The sequence below is a fragment of the Hirundo rustica genome, chromosome 1 (genome assembly GCF_015227805.2).
Source record: "Hirundo rustica isolate bHirRus1 chromosome 1, bHirRus1.pri.v3, whole genome shotgun sequence".
Classification (NCBI taxonomy): domain Eukaryota; kingdom Metazoa; phylum Chordata; class Aves; order Passeriformes; family Hirundinidae; genus Hirundo; species Hirundo rustica.
Window position 1 is genome coordinate 25,282,892 of NC_053450.1, and position 16,269 is coordinate 25,299,160.

General features: G+C 39.6%; 1 protein-coding gene across 2 annotated transcripts; it reads right to left on the reverse strand.

Moving 5' to 3' along the window:
* Positions 1-1,215: 1,215 nt before the first annotated feature.
* On the reverse strand, positions 1,216-11,173 carry OTUD6B (OTU deubiquitinase 6B). Of its 2 annotated transcripts, XM_040076804.2 has the most exons (7): positions 11,032-11,173; positions 8,396-8,550; positions 7,225-7,320; positions 5,525-5,837; positions 4,481-4,542; positions 3,799-3,905; positions 1,216-3,299 (listed from the first exon to the last, which is right to left on the reverse strand). In XM_040076804.2, the coding sequence occupies exons 1-7, from the start codon at positions 11,120-11,122 to the stop codon at positions 3,215-3,217; spliced, it is 909 nt and encodes a 302-aa protein (XP_039932738.1). In that variant the 5' UTR covers positions 11,123-11,173; the 3' UTR covers positions 1,216-3,214. The 2 variants fall into 2 exon arrangements, with proteins under 2 accessions (XP_039932738.1, XP_039932747.1); XM_040076813.2 differs by lacking the exons at positions 8,396-8,550; positions 11,032-11,173 and adding an exon at positions 7,754-7,791 and having other exon boundaries at positions 7,225-7,316.
* Positions 11,174-16,269: the final 5,096 nt, after the last annotated feature.

Genomic DNA, 16,269 nt, shown 5'->3' on the forward strand with positions numbered 1-16,269 from the left:
TATTGAATTGCCTGTTAAAAAGGGGAGAGGAACAGAGTAGGGAGAGGAGGCAAAAAGCGCTCCTACTGTCAATTTTGCCTCAAATCAAGTGGCTGTGAAACAAATGCCCTCTTCACTGTGTTCTACAGAATCACTAGGGTTGGAAGGGACTTCTGGAGACCATCCAGTCCAACCACCCTGCCAAGGCAGGGTCACCCAGAGCAGGTTACACAGGAACCAGGTGGGTTTTGAATGCCTCCAGGGAGGGAGACTCCACGACCTCTCTGGGCAGCCTGTTCCAGTGCTCTGCCACCCTCAACATAAAAAACAATCCACGTTAGCTTTGATGCAATATTTTAATATACGTAAACACAATAAGTTATGAGAATTGTACAAACGTGCACAAGGGACATCATTGTTTCATTGTATTTTATATAATTTCTTAAAAAAAATCCTTGAAATAATTTACTATGTAAATAATAAATTATTAATTAATTTGATGTTTAAATAAATTATGACAGGTCTGCATCCCCTCTTGCTGTCACCCACCTCCCACCCCCTTTCTGGGGCTGTCTGCAGCCCATGCAACTCGACAGAGCAGAGACTGGTGCAGTGTAAGTGAAGGGGACAAGGACAAGCGCTAAGAACCAGATGTAAACACTGTTTTCAACAACAAATATATTCTTCCCTTTCAGAATATTTTACACAACTTATTGCAGACCACTAGACAGCTTCCCTCCTGTTCATGTGAGCATTCTAATCTCAATTAATCTTGCAAAAAATACCCAACAGTCCTTAAAAGAAATGCAGCTGAAGAAACTGAATTACTGATAAAAGCAAGAAAAGTTACTGAAATACACACTCAAAGTAAATAGTGTTATTTTGCAGGGAAAAATGTAACCTGACAAAGAAGTTAAAAGCTTAATTGTGAGAAAACCCCCTCTCAGTTTCACTTCATCCCTTTAATGCATGGGGAAGTTCAGCAGTATTTTCAAATACAGTTTTTCAAAAGAGCTCAAGTTTAACTGCTAAAACGCTAAAGATAAATTTTTTTTGGAATCGACTTAATTTCATATGGAGTGAAGCTTTGTCTGCCTGAGTACAATCAGCTGTTTTAGAATTCATATTACAGTAGGATCCTAAAACTTAAACAGATAAGCTTATTCACACTAGGAAATAAGTGAATTATTTGAATATAAAATAAAACAAAATAAAATAATTCTGACCCCAACAAGATTTGCCACAAATAAACCAATTTATTACTTTTTGGCAAGTCTCCAGCATGAGCAAGATCTTTCACTCACTATATTAAATTATTTAACTTTATACAAACTGTAAACATCTTCAACATGACAAACTCTTGGTACAGGTGTTCCCCGATTCTGGCATCTTTTCTCTCTCAGTTAATCAAACAAAACTGAAACCCAAATAAGCCAAAGAACTGAATATCCATAAAATGCAGCATGTGCATTTTATATCACATCTATTCTAAGCAATGCAGAGAAGAGTACTTATTATTTTTAGTGAAATCTGTAATGTTATTAAGAACAGAAATACTTCTTTCCAAGCTGCTGTATCCTATTTTTTGTTTGAAATTAAAACCATCATTTTATACAATCAAGGTAGTAAACCAAATTTTACAGTAAGCCAGCTGGTTTGGTATATAAACCAGCTATATTTGTTCTACTATAACAGATAAATAAGAAAGTAAAAATTTCCTGGTTAATACTTTGTTTTCCAGTAGGCACCAGCCTAAAAAACTGCTTGCTGTAACTCTGATTTTTTTTTTTTACCCCCTCTCTCTCAAAGTGCTTTAAATCAGACACAATTTGAGCCATAAAGTGATCACTTATCTCCCTCTTAAGAGCAGATTTTTCTAAATTCCAGGAATGTAAGTCTGCAGACTAGCTTTATTGAAGGACTACAAGATACACACAGTTAGATCATACACCTCAAACCACGGCAAGGGTGTTTTATCTTTCCATGAACTGTTTTTCTCCAAACCAACTCAGCAGCAGTAAAATACAGACAATTCTTTTATTGACTAAGGCTTTAAAAAAATTAAAAAAACACTTCTCTTGTTAAAAAACATTTGCATTAAAACTTTGGTTTCAGTATGCTCCTAATTTTGAGGTCACATTTACAGATGACAATGTACATTTCTAATGTAAAAAGTCAAGCCATATTAAAACCTTTCAAGTCTCTATGCAGCATAAGAAGCAATTAAAACAAACTTAATTCTTTTCCAGATCACCTTTAGTTACTGACAAAACCCCAGGTGGTTACTTCTACAGCTGTGTGTAACCAGCTGTTTTAAGCATTATAAAACATCACACTTTAGATGACAAAGTGCTTAGATCAGCAGATCCAGAAATTCTGAGTTCAGAGGAGTTTCACTACCTGAAGTGAGGACACTGAGGTGCCCTGTAAGATTTCTCACTCACCAAAATGCACAGCTGAAAGACTATGGAGAATGAACAGTGCAGTTAACTTGCACTGACAGTACACTGTACAGTCATAAATAACAATGCTCTTCCTGCACAACAGTTGAATTCCTACTGTCAACTGCAAAAAAACCCCCTACATTGAACCTTGGTAAAAATTTTACATGAAAGTCTTTAAAAAGATTGTGCAATTCCTTCAGCCAACCAAAATATTCTGCTGCTGGATTTACCGCCAGATCTTCTCTGCCTAAACAAAAAAATTAATCAATACTACACTGTTGTAATTAGATCCTGATACGACTACAGAAACACTGCAGAGGATATTCCTTAACCAAAATACAGTAAGTTATTTCAAATGCCTGAACTCTTCCATTATCATGAAAATCTGACAAATAATTCAACAGGGACCTTCAAGTAACCTTGAATCTTCACCAGAAATGCAGATTAACCAAAACAAATGTTCATGACTTGATATTTTTCCTGCAGTATTGGGAGGAAGCTCTATTGAAAAAAAACTGATCTACACAGCCACCGTTTTACAGATGATCTTCTAAACATAATTGATACCAACAAGTTAAAATACTGTTGTATGGTTTTGGTTTGGTGTTTGGTTTTGTTTTACATTAAGAGCTATTTCTGATTTACAGTCAAACCTTGAATGTCTCTCTCTCTCTTTTTTTTTTTTTTAATTTATAATCCATTCCATTTGCTTTCCAGTCTTACTGCGAATTTTCCAGAGCCCAACACATCACGATGCAACTGTTATCCATGTGAATGTACAATTTTGTATACTAGCTGCTGTTTTCTGTAGCAGTGTCTGTTAGAACTTTTACAGAATTGTAATGTTCTCCTAATCCATAGGCATGCCTCATATACCTAAAAAAAAGTTACAGAAACAGTGTTCAGTTTAACAAAAAAGTATACATCACACCAAACAGTAATAGCACTGGAAGACAATTTAAATAAAGCCAAGTTTTAGCAACAAAATATATAGGATCATTACACAGAAGAGTATTAATAAAGACAAATTTTAATTCTGGTGACTTCCAGGCACAGTCTGACAAATCACCTGAAGCAGGAAAAAAATTTCCTCCATCTTGTATCAATATCATTATTGTTTCATAATTATTTAACACGTAAAATGACTTTGCAGCATTCTCTAAATCAGAGACTGATACATGTCAGACACTAATTACAATTTCTCCAAAGTAACTGTGTCAATCACAAACAATTTCTGACCTGCACAACCATTACACAAGCAGTGCTTCAACATCAGATGTGTAACAGAAAATAAAAGAGCAGGTGAGAATCAAAGCTGAGCCCTCTGTCACAGAAATAAGCACACTAAATTTAAGTGATAAAATTACATACTTACACAAGTGTTATTGGTTTGCCTGAATATTCTTCACCGACAATAATGGGAGGAGAATCCATTTGCACTACTTCAATAGGTGTTTGTAAAATGTGTGACAAAGCCCTTAGCTTTAAGGCAGAAACAATTTAGCAACAGGATTAAAGACAATGTATGCAGGAGACAGGAAGACTAGGCATTTGATTTTAGCAGACAGTCAAGCATAACATTAGAAATATTTTCAGAAAATTAACTTCATTGAAATAAGCAAAAGTATTTTAACTTTTGAAACTTTAACTGAAAACATTGCATTAAACTCATCATTGCTTAGGGGATACAATACTGGACTAGTTTCATTAATTTGTTAACTTCTTTCATAAAAAGTAAGACAAACTAAAATAAATACATATTTTTTGAAGCTCAAGTTCTGTTTACATGACAACAACCTAACAATACTCCCCCACTCACAGTGTCAGTCTTTCTGATGGTATTTATACCAAATGAATTCACTAACTTGCATGTTGTCAAATACATCAGAACAGTGGTGCACCATCAGAAAAGATACTATTTTGGGAAAACAACCAATAACCACAAGAGAAATTTCTTAATAAGCTACTTACGACTATGTTCCCTTATGCCTTCAGGTATTCTTTCTAAAGAAGCCCTTTTTTAAAGGTATATTCACCCTTATCAATACAATACTTACTTCCAGCTGACCACCCCATGCAGCTGTATTTGCTATGTCGTCACAGTATTTCTCAAATTCCTCTGCAGAGAAAGAAAAGACAACTTTTAGTACTTGTCTTGTTTGAGAACAAGCAACTGAGAAAAAAAACACTGATAGTGCAATAAAGAACTAGGGCCAGAAAAATACAAATACATTATAAAGGAAAATATGAATGTTCCCTGAAGAAAAACAGAGAAAAAGAGCTGTCAAAAAACACCCCAAACTCACTCTGTTTTAAAAAGAAAATTTCAGACTCAAGAGAGGGATAAAGAGAGTATAAAAAGAAGTACAGCTAATATTTTAAATTTTTTATTCAGAGAACAACAGGTAACAACAAACATGAAATTGCATACAGTTTTCTTCCTGTTAAGTCTCAGAGATGTTTAGAAACTTTAGAAAAGAAAGTGACAGTAAGTAGTATATCTAGTTCTTACATTAGCCAGGTATTGCTCAAATAAGAGGTATATAAACTCTGCTTTTACTCAGCCTACACCATTGCTCCACACCAAAGCTCTTAATATTTTTTTGGTCTATTTATAAAAAATAGTTCCAAAATACTTTAGAGTGAAAAAACAAGGTAGAATAAGAAAATGCATCTATTTGAGCTATTATAAAATTGAATTGCTTGAATTTCCCAACCACTTTTAACAGCTTTCCCATGTACATTGAAAACACCAATATAAAACTTGACAAGAAAACCACCCTAACCTGGTAAACAAGCTGTTCATAATAACCAATCACATCCCAGAATGAGTTCACATCACCTAGTAACCAGCAAGTTCTGTTGTTGTTCTGTTTTGGTTTTTTAATGGGGAATAATATCTCCTAGATTAATTAAAATATATATATTAATTAGAGCTCCAGGTGTAGCAAGTTCCATAGCAGATCATAATTTTGTGTTCCATGGAACACAATAAAGTAACAAAATTACCAACACCATGAAAGTGTTCAGCTGTAACTGAGACTGAGATTTATCAAAACGGTTATAATAGTTTTTAAAATCTCATATGCTACAAGTCTTACCTCTGCTATACATATCTCCAGTATTAGGGTTTGTAAGAAAAGGCAGGAAGTCATCAGAGTGACTTTGCATATACTTTGCTGTTTGGTTCCTCAGAGTGGCAACAGTCCAGGAATTTTGGTGATCCTTGAGCTGATCTTCAATAGCTCTGTACATGCAATGGCCATCTGAAGGGATTTGTTTAATCTCCAAGTGCCTTGCTGCCAATAGTGAAGCAAGTTTCTGACTTTCAAGATGTCTAGCACCTGTTAAATTTTGTATCTCAGCTTCAGCTATTCTTTCTTCTCTTTCTTTCTCCAAAGCAGCTTTTTTCTCCTTAGATTAAAAACACACAAAAATTACATCAGACATTAAAATTTAGAATATGCCTGTACAGTTCTTGACTTAGTGCTTGTTTCTAATGCTTCCAAGATTTTTTTCAGTATATTCTTATCTATAAAGTATTTGTCTCAATCAGTACTACCAACTAGAGACCTCCTAAACCCAAACTTTAGCAAATGCTAAGTGACCAATATATCCTAACTGCCTCCAACACCACACCCAAAATCCTATGACAAGAGAAATCTTAATTATATCAACATGCAAAATAACACTTTAATAGCCTATATATGAGTGTTGTAATCATAATCCTTTCTTCAGGATCAACTATTTCAACACTCAAGTATGGGAATTCTAATTAAACATCAGAAAATACCGCTCTTTCGTAAGAAGTGTGAGATCTACCAGTTAATTATATGACTGCATAATGGAGCTCATGCCATGAAACTGAAACTCCCTCAGGACAGGTACTCTACATCATAAAAGACTGCTCCTGACCTGAAGGATGGTTAAGAATGCATGGTAGAGAATATTAGTAGGGATGTAATAATACAAAAGAAAATTATTTTCACAGAATGTTTCCTAAGTTTATGCTGATGTTAACAAGGGAGCAAGAACCAAAGTAAATAAGCAAGTAAAAAAGGAAGCAGTACAAAGAATGATCTTTCCATTTTCATACTTAAAATTTACCACAAATCAAGACCAGACTGGTTTAGGCAATAAAAATATGGGAAAACTAGACCAGAGTTCCTGGTTTGCCTAGACATGGTGCCATGAATTATGAACATACTTTTAAAATGTTTGTAGTGATCATGCAACAGGGGATGAAATATGCAATAAAACAGCGTTCCCCTGGCCCTGACCCAATATTCACGCAGGTACAACGAGAATGTTAATCCATCACAACATCTGATGTTTAACCAGATATAAGCCTAACAGGAGACTAGGTAGTGTTTCTTATCTCCTCAGTATTTTAAAAGAATTTCTTTGGTATTGATGTTCTTTTGTTAAATGTGTAAAGTACTATTAGTTGCATAATTTCCACACATTATTTTAATTTGATTACTTCTTTAATATTTTTAATGGAAGTCTTTCAAAAATCATTTACTTTACATAATTTGTTTTTTTATGGCTCCCATTTTCTGACCTATTCTGACTCCCAGCTCATGGCTGAGGGTAGAAAAGTACAAATATTTATAAAATGCTTACATATCTCTAGGCAGCAGTTTAACAGATTGTCCAGGGACCCAGTAGGTAAAGCATCAATACAGAACTACTCAGGTAATGCCCCCTGCAAAATTTTTTACCTTTGGCTATTACAATTAAGTTTAGTTGAACATAATGTCAATCACTTAGTTGCAAAATGGTTAATGTGAAGTCATACCCGCCTCTTCTGTGCTTTTGATATTCGATGATGCTGAATCTGCTGCTCTACTCCTTCAAGTTCTATATTTGCAACCCCATCAGCTATAGAATCTGTCTAAAAAGAAAAAAAAAATGTTAAATGTTCTTATTAGTATAAACAATAACTAAGATATGCATCTTCTGAAACAGTTTTAAGTTCTCTTCCAGGGTATTTTTATGAAGCTTAACCACAAAGATCTGTGTATAGCACAGAAGCCATCAAAGCATTTCACACCCCAGACTACTGTCTTGCATTTTGTTACTTTTCTGCAGTTCCAACAGAGTTATGTGCATCTCAAATTTAAGCTGTATGTTCTATAACATACTGCAGTGTGAACACTGCTTACTGGCTGAAAGGAAAAACTTTCCTCACCATGCCAGCCACTGAGGTATCCAAACAGCCATTAGCAAGTTCTGTGAAAATTAATGCAGAAGGGTCCATCCTCTATATCAAAGCATAACCAGGAGTTGAAAAAGAGACTTGAAACTTCTCAAGAAAAATGACAAACCTAACACAGTAACCATATGAGCTATCCAAAAAGACCAGTCACACTGTTGACAAAACTGCAAGACAAAACACATTGCATGAGACACGTGCTGAAGGTCATCAATACTTGAGTAGTCTACCTAAGATAACCAGAGTGGCAACATAACAGTAACTTAAAAAAATAATTCTCTAACATAACTGAGTTACTCATGTAGCCTTAAAGGCAACACCAAATACTACTTGTGGTGGTGCACCTTACCCCCTACTCTACATTTAATTTCTGTTACAGCTTGGCATTTGTGAAATGATTTTCCTTGTATGCCTCATCCATGGAATCAGTAACGAAGTAAATCTTGCCATTGAATTTTGTCATGCTTTTGCAAATTTATATTAAATCTTTTGAAATATCTTTTACAGTGATTCTTTAAGCAACCAAACCACTCTCAGCAGTGCTCAACAACAAAAATCCCCCACTGTACATGACCCTCCTAGTACTGCCCATTTAGTGCAACAGCTAAAGCTTTCCTAAGTTGAAAAGAGTTACTAACTGTGAAGAAGAGGATAAGTACTTTGAAGTGTTATTTCATCATAAAAAAATTTTTAAAAAGTAAAAAAGCCTTAACACAAATTGTACCTGTACTTCAGCTGAAGTTAGGGCACCTACCTTATTCTGTTCAGGTGAAGCTTCCTTCAGCTGCTTTAATTCCTCCTTGTGCTTCTGTTCAAGTTCTGCCTCTAGTTTAGCAACTTCATCTGCCAGCTGTTTTCGTCTCTTCTTATCATTCTTGGGAACAGCATTTTTCATGCCTTGAATTTTTGCTGTTAAAGCAGCATAATAAAACATTTCTTAATATATACTCTATGGTCATTGCAGAAAATGACTGCAAGTCACACAGAAAAACTAATTTACAAACATCAACAAATCAGTGTAACAGTTTAGCTGTGAGACTGCTGGTTCTGATCCCCATATTTTCCAAATCACTATATTTTTTCTTAAAAGATGCAAACTGCCTTTTCTTTTCTTTCTTTCACTGAAGAAAGAAAGGTTATTCCAGGTTACTAACAAAAATACATATGGACTTCATCAATGCAGCAGACTTTAGCCCATTGCCTTCAAGAAGATTATGTGGGCATCAAAATATAAAATCTCACAGGAATGATGTACAATTTTTTAATTACACAAGCAACAGATTAAAATGAAAAACTCATTTTACACATCCTTAAGACAAACTTTCTAAAGGCAAAATGGGTGTTTGAAAACAAAAAAATCTTAACTCGAATAAAGTCCCCAAGTATTTCTAGCTTGTAAGTCAATGCTTCATTTCTAAAATCACAGAATAATTGGGTAGAAATGGTGTCCAGAGGTTACCTAGTTCTACCTCCTGCTCAAAGTGGGGCTGAGTTCAAAGCTACATCAAATGATGTTAATTCAGATGCACCTGAAATTTATTCAGGTGACTGTGCAGTCTTCAGGGATAAGCATTCTAGAACCTTTCTGGGATTTTTTTTCCCCCCAATATTTAATGATTCCTGCTATGAGAATATTTCCCTTATTCTTCCCATGAAGATTTTTCTTGCTGCTCTTCAGCCCATGCCTCTAGTCCGTTCTCTACACTTTGATGAGTCTGGCTCCATCCATTACTCAGTGGAAACTACAACCAGATTTCCCCATAGTCTTCTCTTCTCATGTGTTATTAAATGAACACTCCTGCTACCTCTGTCGCTTCTGTATTCACTGTTTTAAAGTTACAGCAGCAATTATTTAACACCCTGCTTGCTATTCATCATGTGTACATTTTCCTGTCCTTCACCCTTGACTGACACAACTGAGCTGAAGATGATGGCAATGATAATGAAACTTTTCAAAGGGAGGCAGGAAGAATGCTCATACTGAAAGATTTATGTTAAGCATTCAGCCCCACAGTGGCTGAGTATGACAGAAAAGCAGCTTTGTTCATTAAAATTAACATAATAGAGGAGAAGGGAATCCAGAACATAAAAGGCACACACAAATACACAGCGGTGTATGGGTGATGGAAAGGGGGGAGGGGAGGTGTGGAGACAAGTACCATCAACCAGAGAAGGTGCTGGATTTTCAGAGGTTGAGATGCACTTTGTGTTAATGCTTAAAAACAGTTTTGCTCTCCGGTAAGCAGTTATCAATGCACATACCAGGAATGTATTTTTCTAGTAGGCAAACATGTATATATAAGTGACCTGACTCTCCCAACTGGGAAGAATGGGGCTCTGCCTTGTGTATACCCCTCCCACCATTTGATAGTGGAAAACTACCAATAGATATCATCTTCTCTAGGTGTAAAAACCTTCTGCTCCTCAGCCACTGCCAATCAATGTGCCATGTACCCCAGCCACTTATAACAACGCTTGATTCCTACCCCTCTTCAATTTCAGCCAAATCTGAGGGAGGAACAGGTATCTCAAAACAGTAAGTTCCTACAGATTTAGCGTCAGTATGCAACCTGACTCCCTTCTTCTCTAACTCTCTGATAAAAGGTTGCAGATGGGCCTATTTCATTACAAACCAAAAGAAACAAGGAAAAAAGCCGCATCAATATATTGGCAATGAGAAAGGCTTAACAAAGATGTGATAATAACTATGAAACTGAACGGAATCCATCTATCAGGCCTCCTTAATTATATTCATATATTGTAATAGGATAGGTCAAACAACTTAAAGTGTTACAAGTTCATATTGAAGCACTGTAAGACCACACAGATATTTTACTACAGATACTTTGTTATGGCTGGACAGGACATGAAAATTCGGTTCAGGTCAACCGCACTTGGAATGAAGAAACGTAACAGGCTGGGCAGGAAGAGCCCCTATGCAGGTTTTTCAATCTAAAATACCGCAAACACCTTCTTCAACTTAAAATCAAAGTAACAAAACGCGAACATCACGCCGATGGCCCAGTACTAAGTCACAGCTCCCGCGCACCGCCCGGCTCCCACGGCCACGGCAAGGCGAGCTCCGCAGGCCGCCCGCACGACCAGCCCCGCTCCCGGCAGCACAGCCCGGCTGCCACGCCGCCGTCCTCGTCCCCCTGCGAGGGCACTGCCAGGGCTGCTCCCTCCTTCTCCACAGCCGCCGCCGCCCCTCCGAGCCACTTGCGCTGCCGAGAGGGGCTTCCCGCGAGGGAAGGCGGAGAGGGGACGCCGAGCCCAGCCGGCCCCACGGAGCCCAGCCGGCCCCGCGGAGCCCAGCCGGCCCCACGTGTCCCCGTCGCCGCTCCCCAGCCTTCTCCCCGCCCGCCCTGCGCCGGGCACGGCGCCCCTCACCCTGGAGCTCCCGCTTCTCCTTGCGCTGCCGCTTCACCAGCTGCTGCAGCGGCTCCTCGGGCCCCGGCTCCTCGTCCCCCGAGCCCTCCATGGGCGCCCGGAGCCGGCGGGCGCGGCTGACCCCCGACCCCGGCGGGAGGCGGGAGCTCGCCGCGCTTCCGCCGGCGCCGCCCCGCCCGGCGCCGCCGCGGCGTGAGGGGCAGGAGCGGCCCGGCCCCGCGCCTGCCCCCGGGGCCCTGTGCTCGGCTCCTGGACGGAAAGGAAGCGTTTGGTTTGTTCAGGGGCTGTGAGCCTTTCTGTCCGCTGGTATCCGCGGGGTACTCGCTGCTGCCGTAATGTCCCGGCAAAGGACCCCTGTGGACGAGTCTGCACTAGGAAAAAGCCATACGTTTAACTCAACTAGAGGTAGACCCTGTTAAACAGGGAGGTGAGAAAGGAATCGGTTAGGGCTTTTGCGCAATTTATCACACTAAGGAAAATAATATTTAACTGTTAATTTCCGTGCAAAATACACAGTGTGCTGCGCGTGCCAGTTTTTCTCATGAAGCTAAAATGTACTAGAAAGGCGCGCGATTTTTTAAGTTGCAGTGCTTGTGTCTCCTCACCATTACGAAATTACTCCTCAGAAAGTGCAACATTTTTGTTACAGTAAAAAGCCAGACTTCGTGCTTGAGGTCAAATCAGCATCTCCGAGTGAGAACTACAAGTTGTTGTGTAGTTGAGATGCTTTTCCGTTCAGTGCAGACACGAACACTGTGCCACATTCAGTTGATATGGGCAAAATACAGCTGATAAAAGTTAATATTTTAATGGCACTTTAAATTACTCAAACTGAGCAAAAACTGATAATGGAGCTGTGTTTGTCCTTAACTCTTAAGGTCATTGCTGTTACTCATTTTATATTTTTGTGAACAGAATGTCTACAAGAATACCTCTCTGCATATATTTAAAAAGACAGTAAATATGTTTCCTAGAGATTAGATGATTTGGTGATTTTGGTGATGGATTTGGCAGTGCTGGGTTAACAGTTGGACATTATACACATATTTTCCAACCTAGACAATTCTGACATTCTATGAAGTACAGTGTCAAGTGTAAAGAAAGGACACAATTCTAAAACAGAATCATATCAGACTCTCTTGCTGAGATGAGATTATATGATAGAACCATTTATTTTCTTAGGTCCCCTTTAGAATTATGTTAAAATGTAAATGGTTTTCAGATTCATATGTCCTTACCTGAAAGTATAATTTTCTTTTACTTCCACCTGCTATTCACGTCTTGTTAGAATAACACATCACAGATCAGCTGGGAAAAGAGAAGGGGGACAATAGGCTTCTAGCTAGGAAAACAGTGTAGCACTGGAAGGTACTAGGGTGACCTTGTAAATATTCTGCTAATCCAGAGCAGAGACAAATCCATGTTGGATTTGGTTTGACTAACATATGTGCTCTGTATCAGTCTGTCTATGGCACGTATTTGTCTGCACATGTACCTATATATGAACAAGGACCCTTTGGGGATAGGCAACACCAGCCAGGAGGTGGCCGGTCACCGCAAGGCTCTGCGGGACCTGATGAACAGTGAGGAGACACCAGACCAAGCCTCACCACTGGACCAAGAGCTGTGAGAAATGCGGGAGCACAGACTGTGAAGGAATAAAACTCCAGTGATCTTCTTTTGGAAGGGTCCTTCCCCAGAGGCATCCAGCTGCACCACGATTAAATCACTTAAAGGTTAACAGCGCGTCTGGGTCTGTGCTGCTGGTTTTCAAGAGCAGGCAGTAACATTGCCAGGAGCATTGGGCGGCTCTAACCTGTAGTGGTAGCTCGGCAGAACAATGTCCGTCACAAATTAACTTTCCTGCGGCAATGCCTGGAAAATGGATTCCCAGATCACATAGATTATTGTTATGTTTGGGACAGCTGTGTACGGATGAGGACGGGAAGCCGAACCGACGGTGACGCTGGCGGTGGCAGGGGCTGAGCCTCAAAGCAGCAGCCCTGGCGTTCTGCCTGCAGCGGCACCGCCCTGCCGGATCGCGGGCATTAATCTCCAAAGCAGGAATCCCGGCGCTCTTTCTGACTCGGCACCAACCTGTCCTTTAAATACTCCTTCAACACCACCTAACTTTCCTCCTGTGGGGTTACTCCAAGTGTTTACCGAACACCCGTGGAGTCCGAGTGATTTGGCATTAGAGGGAAATGAGATGCCAAGGCTGAGGGAAGATAGCAAGAAACGTGCTCAGCTGTCATAAATGTGTCGGATATGACCCAAGCTGGGGGGACATGCAGGTGCTTTTGAAAGAACTTTTCTGGCCAAGTCGAAGGGGAAAAATAATTAATAGCAAAGCAGTCCTGGCACAGCAAGCAGAAGGAAACAGGAACCTCTGGCCAGTGTATGACTCCAGTTGGAATTATAATAGCACAGAGGACAGGCCTGCATCTCAGACAAGAGTTCAAAACTTGCTTGAACCAATATTATGATGGGGAATGAAAGGTTAACGGGACTAAAATAATGGAATGTAGACAGAGAATGGACAATAACCCTAGAGATTTTTGGGGCTGCCTCCAACAGTTTTTGCTAAAATATGGGGGAATGGCTTCACAAAACTTGAATGGTTCACTTGCAGTTAGTGTCTTTGTAGGTCAGGCAGCACCAGACAGCCAAAATTTTAAGGAGCATATGCCAGGGTGGCAGGGAGTAAAACTACAGAAAATTGATGTGTTACAATATTTGTGTGTAATCGGCGAAAGAAAAAACTGAGGGCAGAGCAAATAGAGGAAAAAAGGGAAATTGGAGAAAGTGTAAAATCTGATGGCTGTTGCCTTGACAGGAAATCTCCAGAGGAGGAAATGAAAGAGAGGAAGACCAAATACAATTAGTGCGCCTAAACCAGAAAGCAGAAAGAGAAGGAATGTGGAAATGGAGTGTTACTATTGTGGTATTATTGTTAGGACATAGGCAAAAGAGAATGGCCTTTCCAACCAAGTGGGGGAGTAAGTGTGCAAGGATAATTGTCACGATGACCAGAGGCCAGCAGTTCTACGGAATTTGAGGGAGTCATACAATTAGAAATATACAATTTGTAGAGAACACCCAGATCAACAGGAACATATAGTCTGTGGGGCATGGGTGTCGTTGAAATTCTGGTAGATACAGGAGCCACATTATCCCTCTTAAACTTTGCCCCAAGAGGTTCGATAACAGACAAAGTATTCATACATGGAGCCACTGGGCAGGGAAAAAGTTAAGTAAACCTGTATTAGCAATGAGAGGAAATACGAGTGTGCAGGGAAGATTTGTATAAGTAGAAGATTTCTCAGTGTGCTTGTTTGGGAGACACCTTCTACAGGCCTTAGATGCAGAATTGCATGTGTCACCAGAAGGAACAGATTTAATAATGGCACTGAGTGTGATTACTGGGACCTTCAAAAATGAACAGAAGATACTAGAAATACTGAAAGCTCTGTTATCAGAGTTCTGAGGTAAGACCACTACAGATGGGGAATTGTTGGTTTCAGCAAAGCCCATGTGCATTAAAACCAAGGCAGACATGCCACCCTCTGTGAGATAGTATCCCGTTCCTCTGGAAGCTGGGAAAAGTATCCAAAACCAGACAGACCAATACGTAGACAAAGGAATTTTGAAGCATGTGTGTCTGCATATAATATTCCTATATTGCCTGTAAACCAGGTTAGATGAAGACCCTGAGTACTTGTGCAGGATTTGTGGGCGATTAACCAACATGCAGTGACCCCTCACCCAGTGGTGCTAGGCCCCTTGACTATACTTTTGCAAATACCTCTTAAAGATGGCTATTTTATTGTAAATAATTTAACAGCTGGCTTTTCCAGCATCCCAATAGATGAAGTCAACCTTTGTTTGCCTTCAAACTGTATTGTTGGCACAGTATATTTTGTAGATGTAAAAAGAGCATGTAAGGGCAGAAAAAAGTGTGCTCAATGGTATCAGCACGTCATCTGAAATACAGGTATATAATATATAGCTTGGAGATTAAGTTTTGATTAAGGTATTCTCTAGAAAATCCAAGTTAGCACTAAAATGAGAAGGCCATATACTTTCCTACTATATCCTTATTTTGCTGTTTAAAGTTTTGCTGTTTAAGTTTTAGGTAAGGAAAACTGGATACACTAATTCTCACATCAAATGAAGAGTGGGAGATCAATCAGTTGATAAGTAAAATACTTCTGAGAATCCTTGGTGATTTTGTGTTTGTAATCATTGGAGTATTTGTGCACAGGAATCTATGAATTTGTATTCTGCACGATGGTAGTCTTGGTAGCCTTAATTTTGTTATGTTTGTTGCCTGTACTAATGCTGTATGTAAAGGCCGTGGTTAAATGCCTCAGAATTTTTTTCTTTATCCTTTCAGTATATTAGCAGGACTATTGAGCAACACACCCAGTTCAGATTGCTTGGTGTGTGACGTGATCACTGTGCCCTGGATGGCTGGAACCACAAACAAGGAGCCGTGAAGGATCACTGGCCTTCTGCCTGACAAAGGGCATGTGGACCTGCAACACCAGCCAGGCAGGGATGGTCCTCACCCAGAGACTCTGCAGGACCCAGTGAACAATGAGAAGACCCTGGACCAAAACTCACCATTGGATCAAGATGTGCTTGAAGCACGGACTGTGAGGCTATAAAACCCCAGTGATCTTTTCGTTGGGGTTCCTTCCCCAGAGGTGCCCAGCTCTGTAAGTTGCTGCACTGCAGTTAAATTACTTAAAAGGAACAGGACATCTGCAACTCTGCTATGGGAAACGTGGGGTCAGGCTCATGAGGGGGACTTAGGTCTGAGTGTGGGGTGTGCAGGGAGTCAAACCTCTCAGGTCACTGGATCTACTCACTGCAAAGGGGCTTCTGTCGCAGCATTAAATTCTGGAGTGGTGCAAGTGGGACTCCCACATTGCCATCAGAATGGTCAGATGGGACAGTTTCCTTAACATATAACCTTCTACATTTCTGTTTGGTTTTGGGGTTTTTTTGGTGGTGGTGGTTTGTTTGTTTGGTGTTTTGGTGTGTTTGTTTGTTTGTTTGTGCATGTGGTTTTTCTGGTATTTTTTTTTTTTTTCCAGAATGTTAGAAATCACAGCGAAGGAAAAAAAAAAAAAATCCTCTTTTTACCAAACAAGACACTATAATTAGATGTTCAGACATATGACACACTCTGTCATTCAAGCAGGCTGAGCTCTCCTGTGTTTTATGAGACTA

Bases quoted from the DNA above. Each gene is read 5' to 3' on its own strand.
- OTUD6B (XM_040076804.2), bottom strand. From the start codon at position 11,122: ATGGAGGGCTCGGGGGACGAGGAGCCGGGGCCCGAGGAGCCGCTGCAG. The intron at 5,838-7,224 runs GTATGACTTCAC...TTTTAATCTAAG, and splicing joins CAAAAGCACAGAAGAGGCGG to GAGAAAAAAGCTGCTTTGGA. The intron at 3,906-4,480 runs GTAAGTATTGTA...TCTGCCTTAAAG, and splicing joins CATGGGGTGGTCAGCTGGAA to CTAAGGGCTTTGTCACACAT.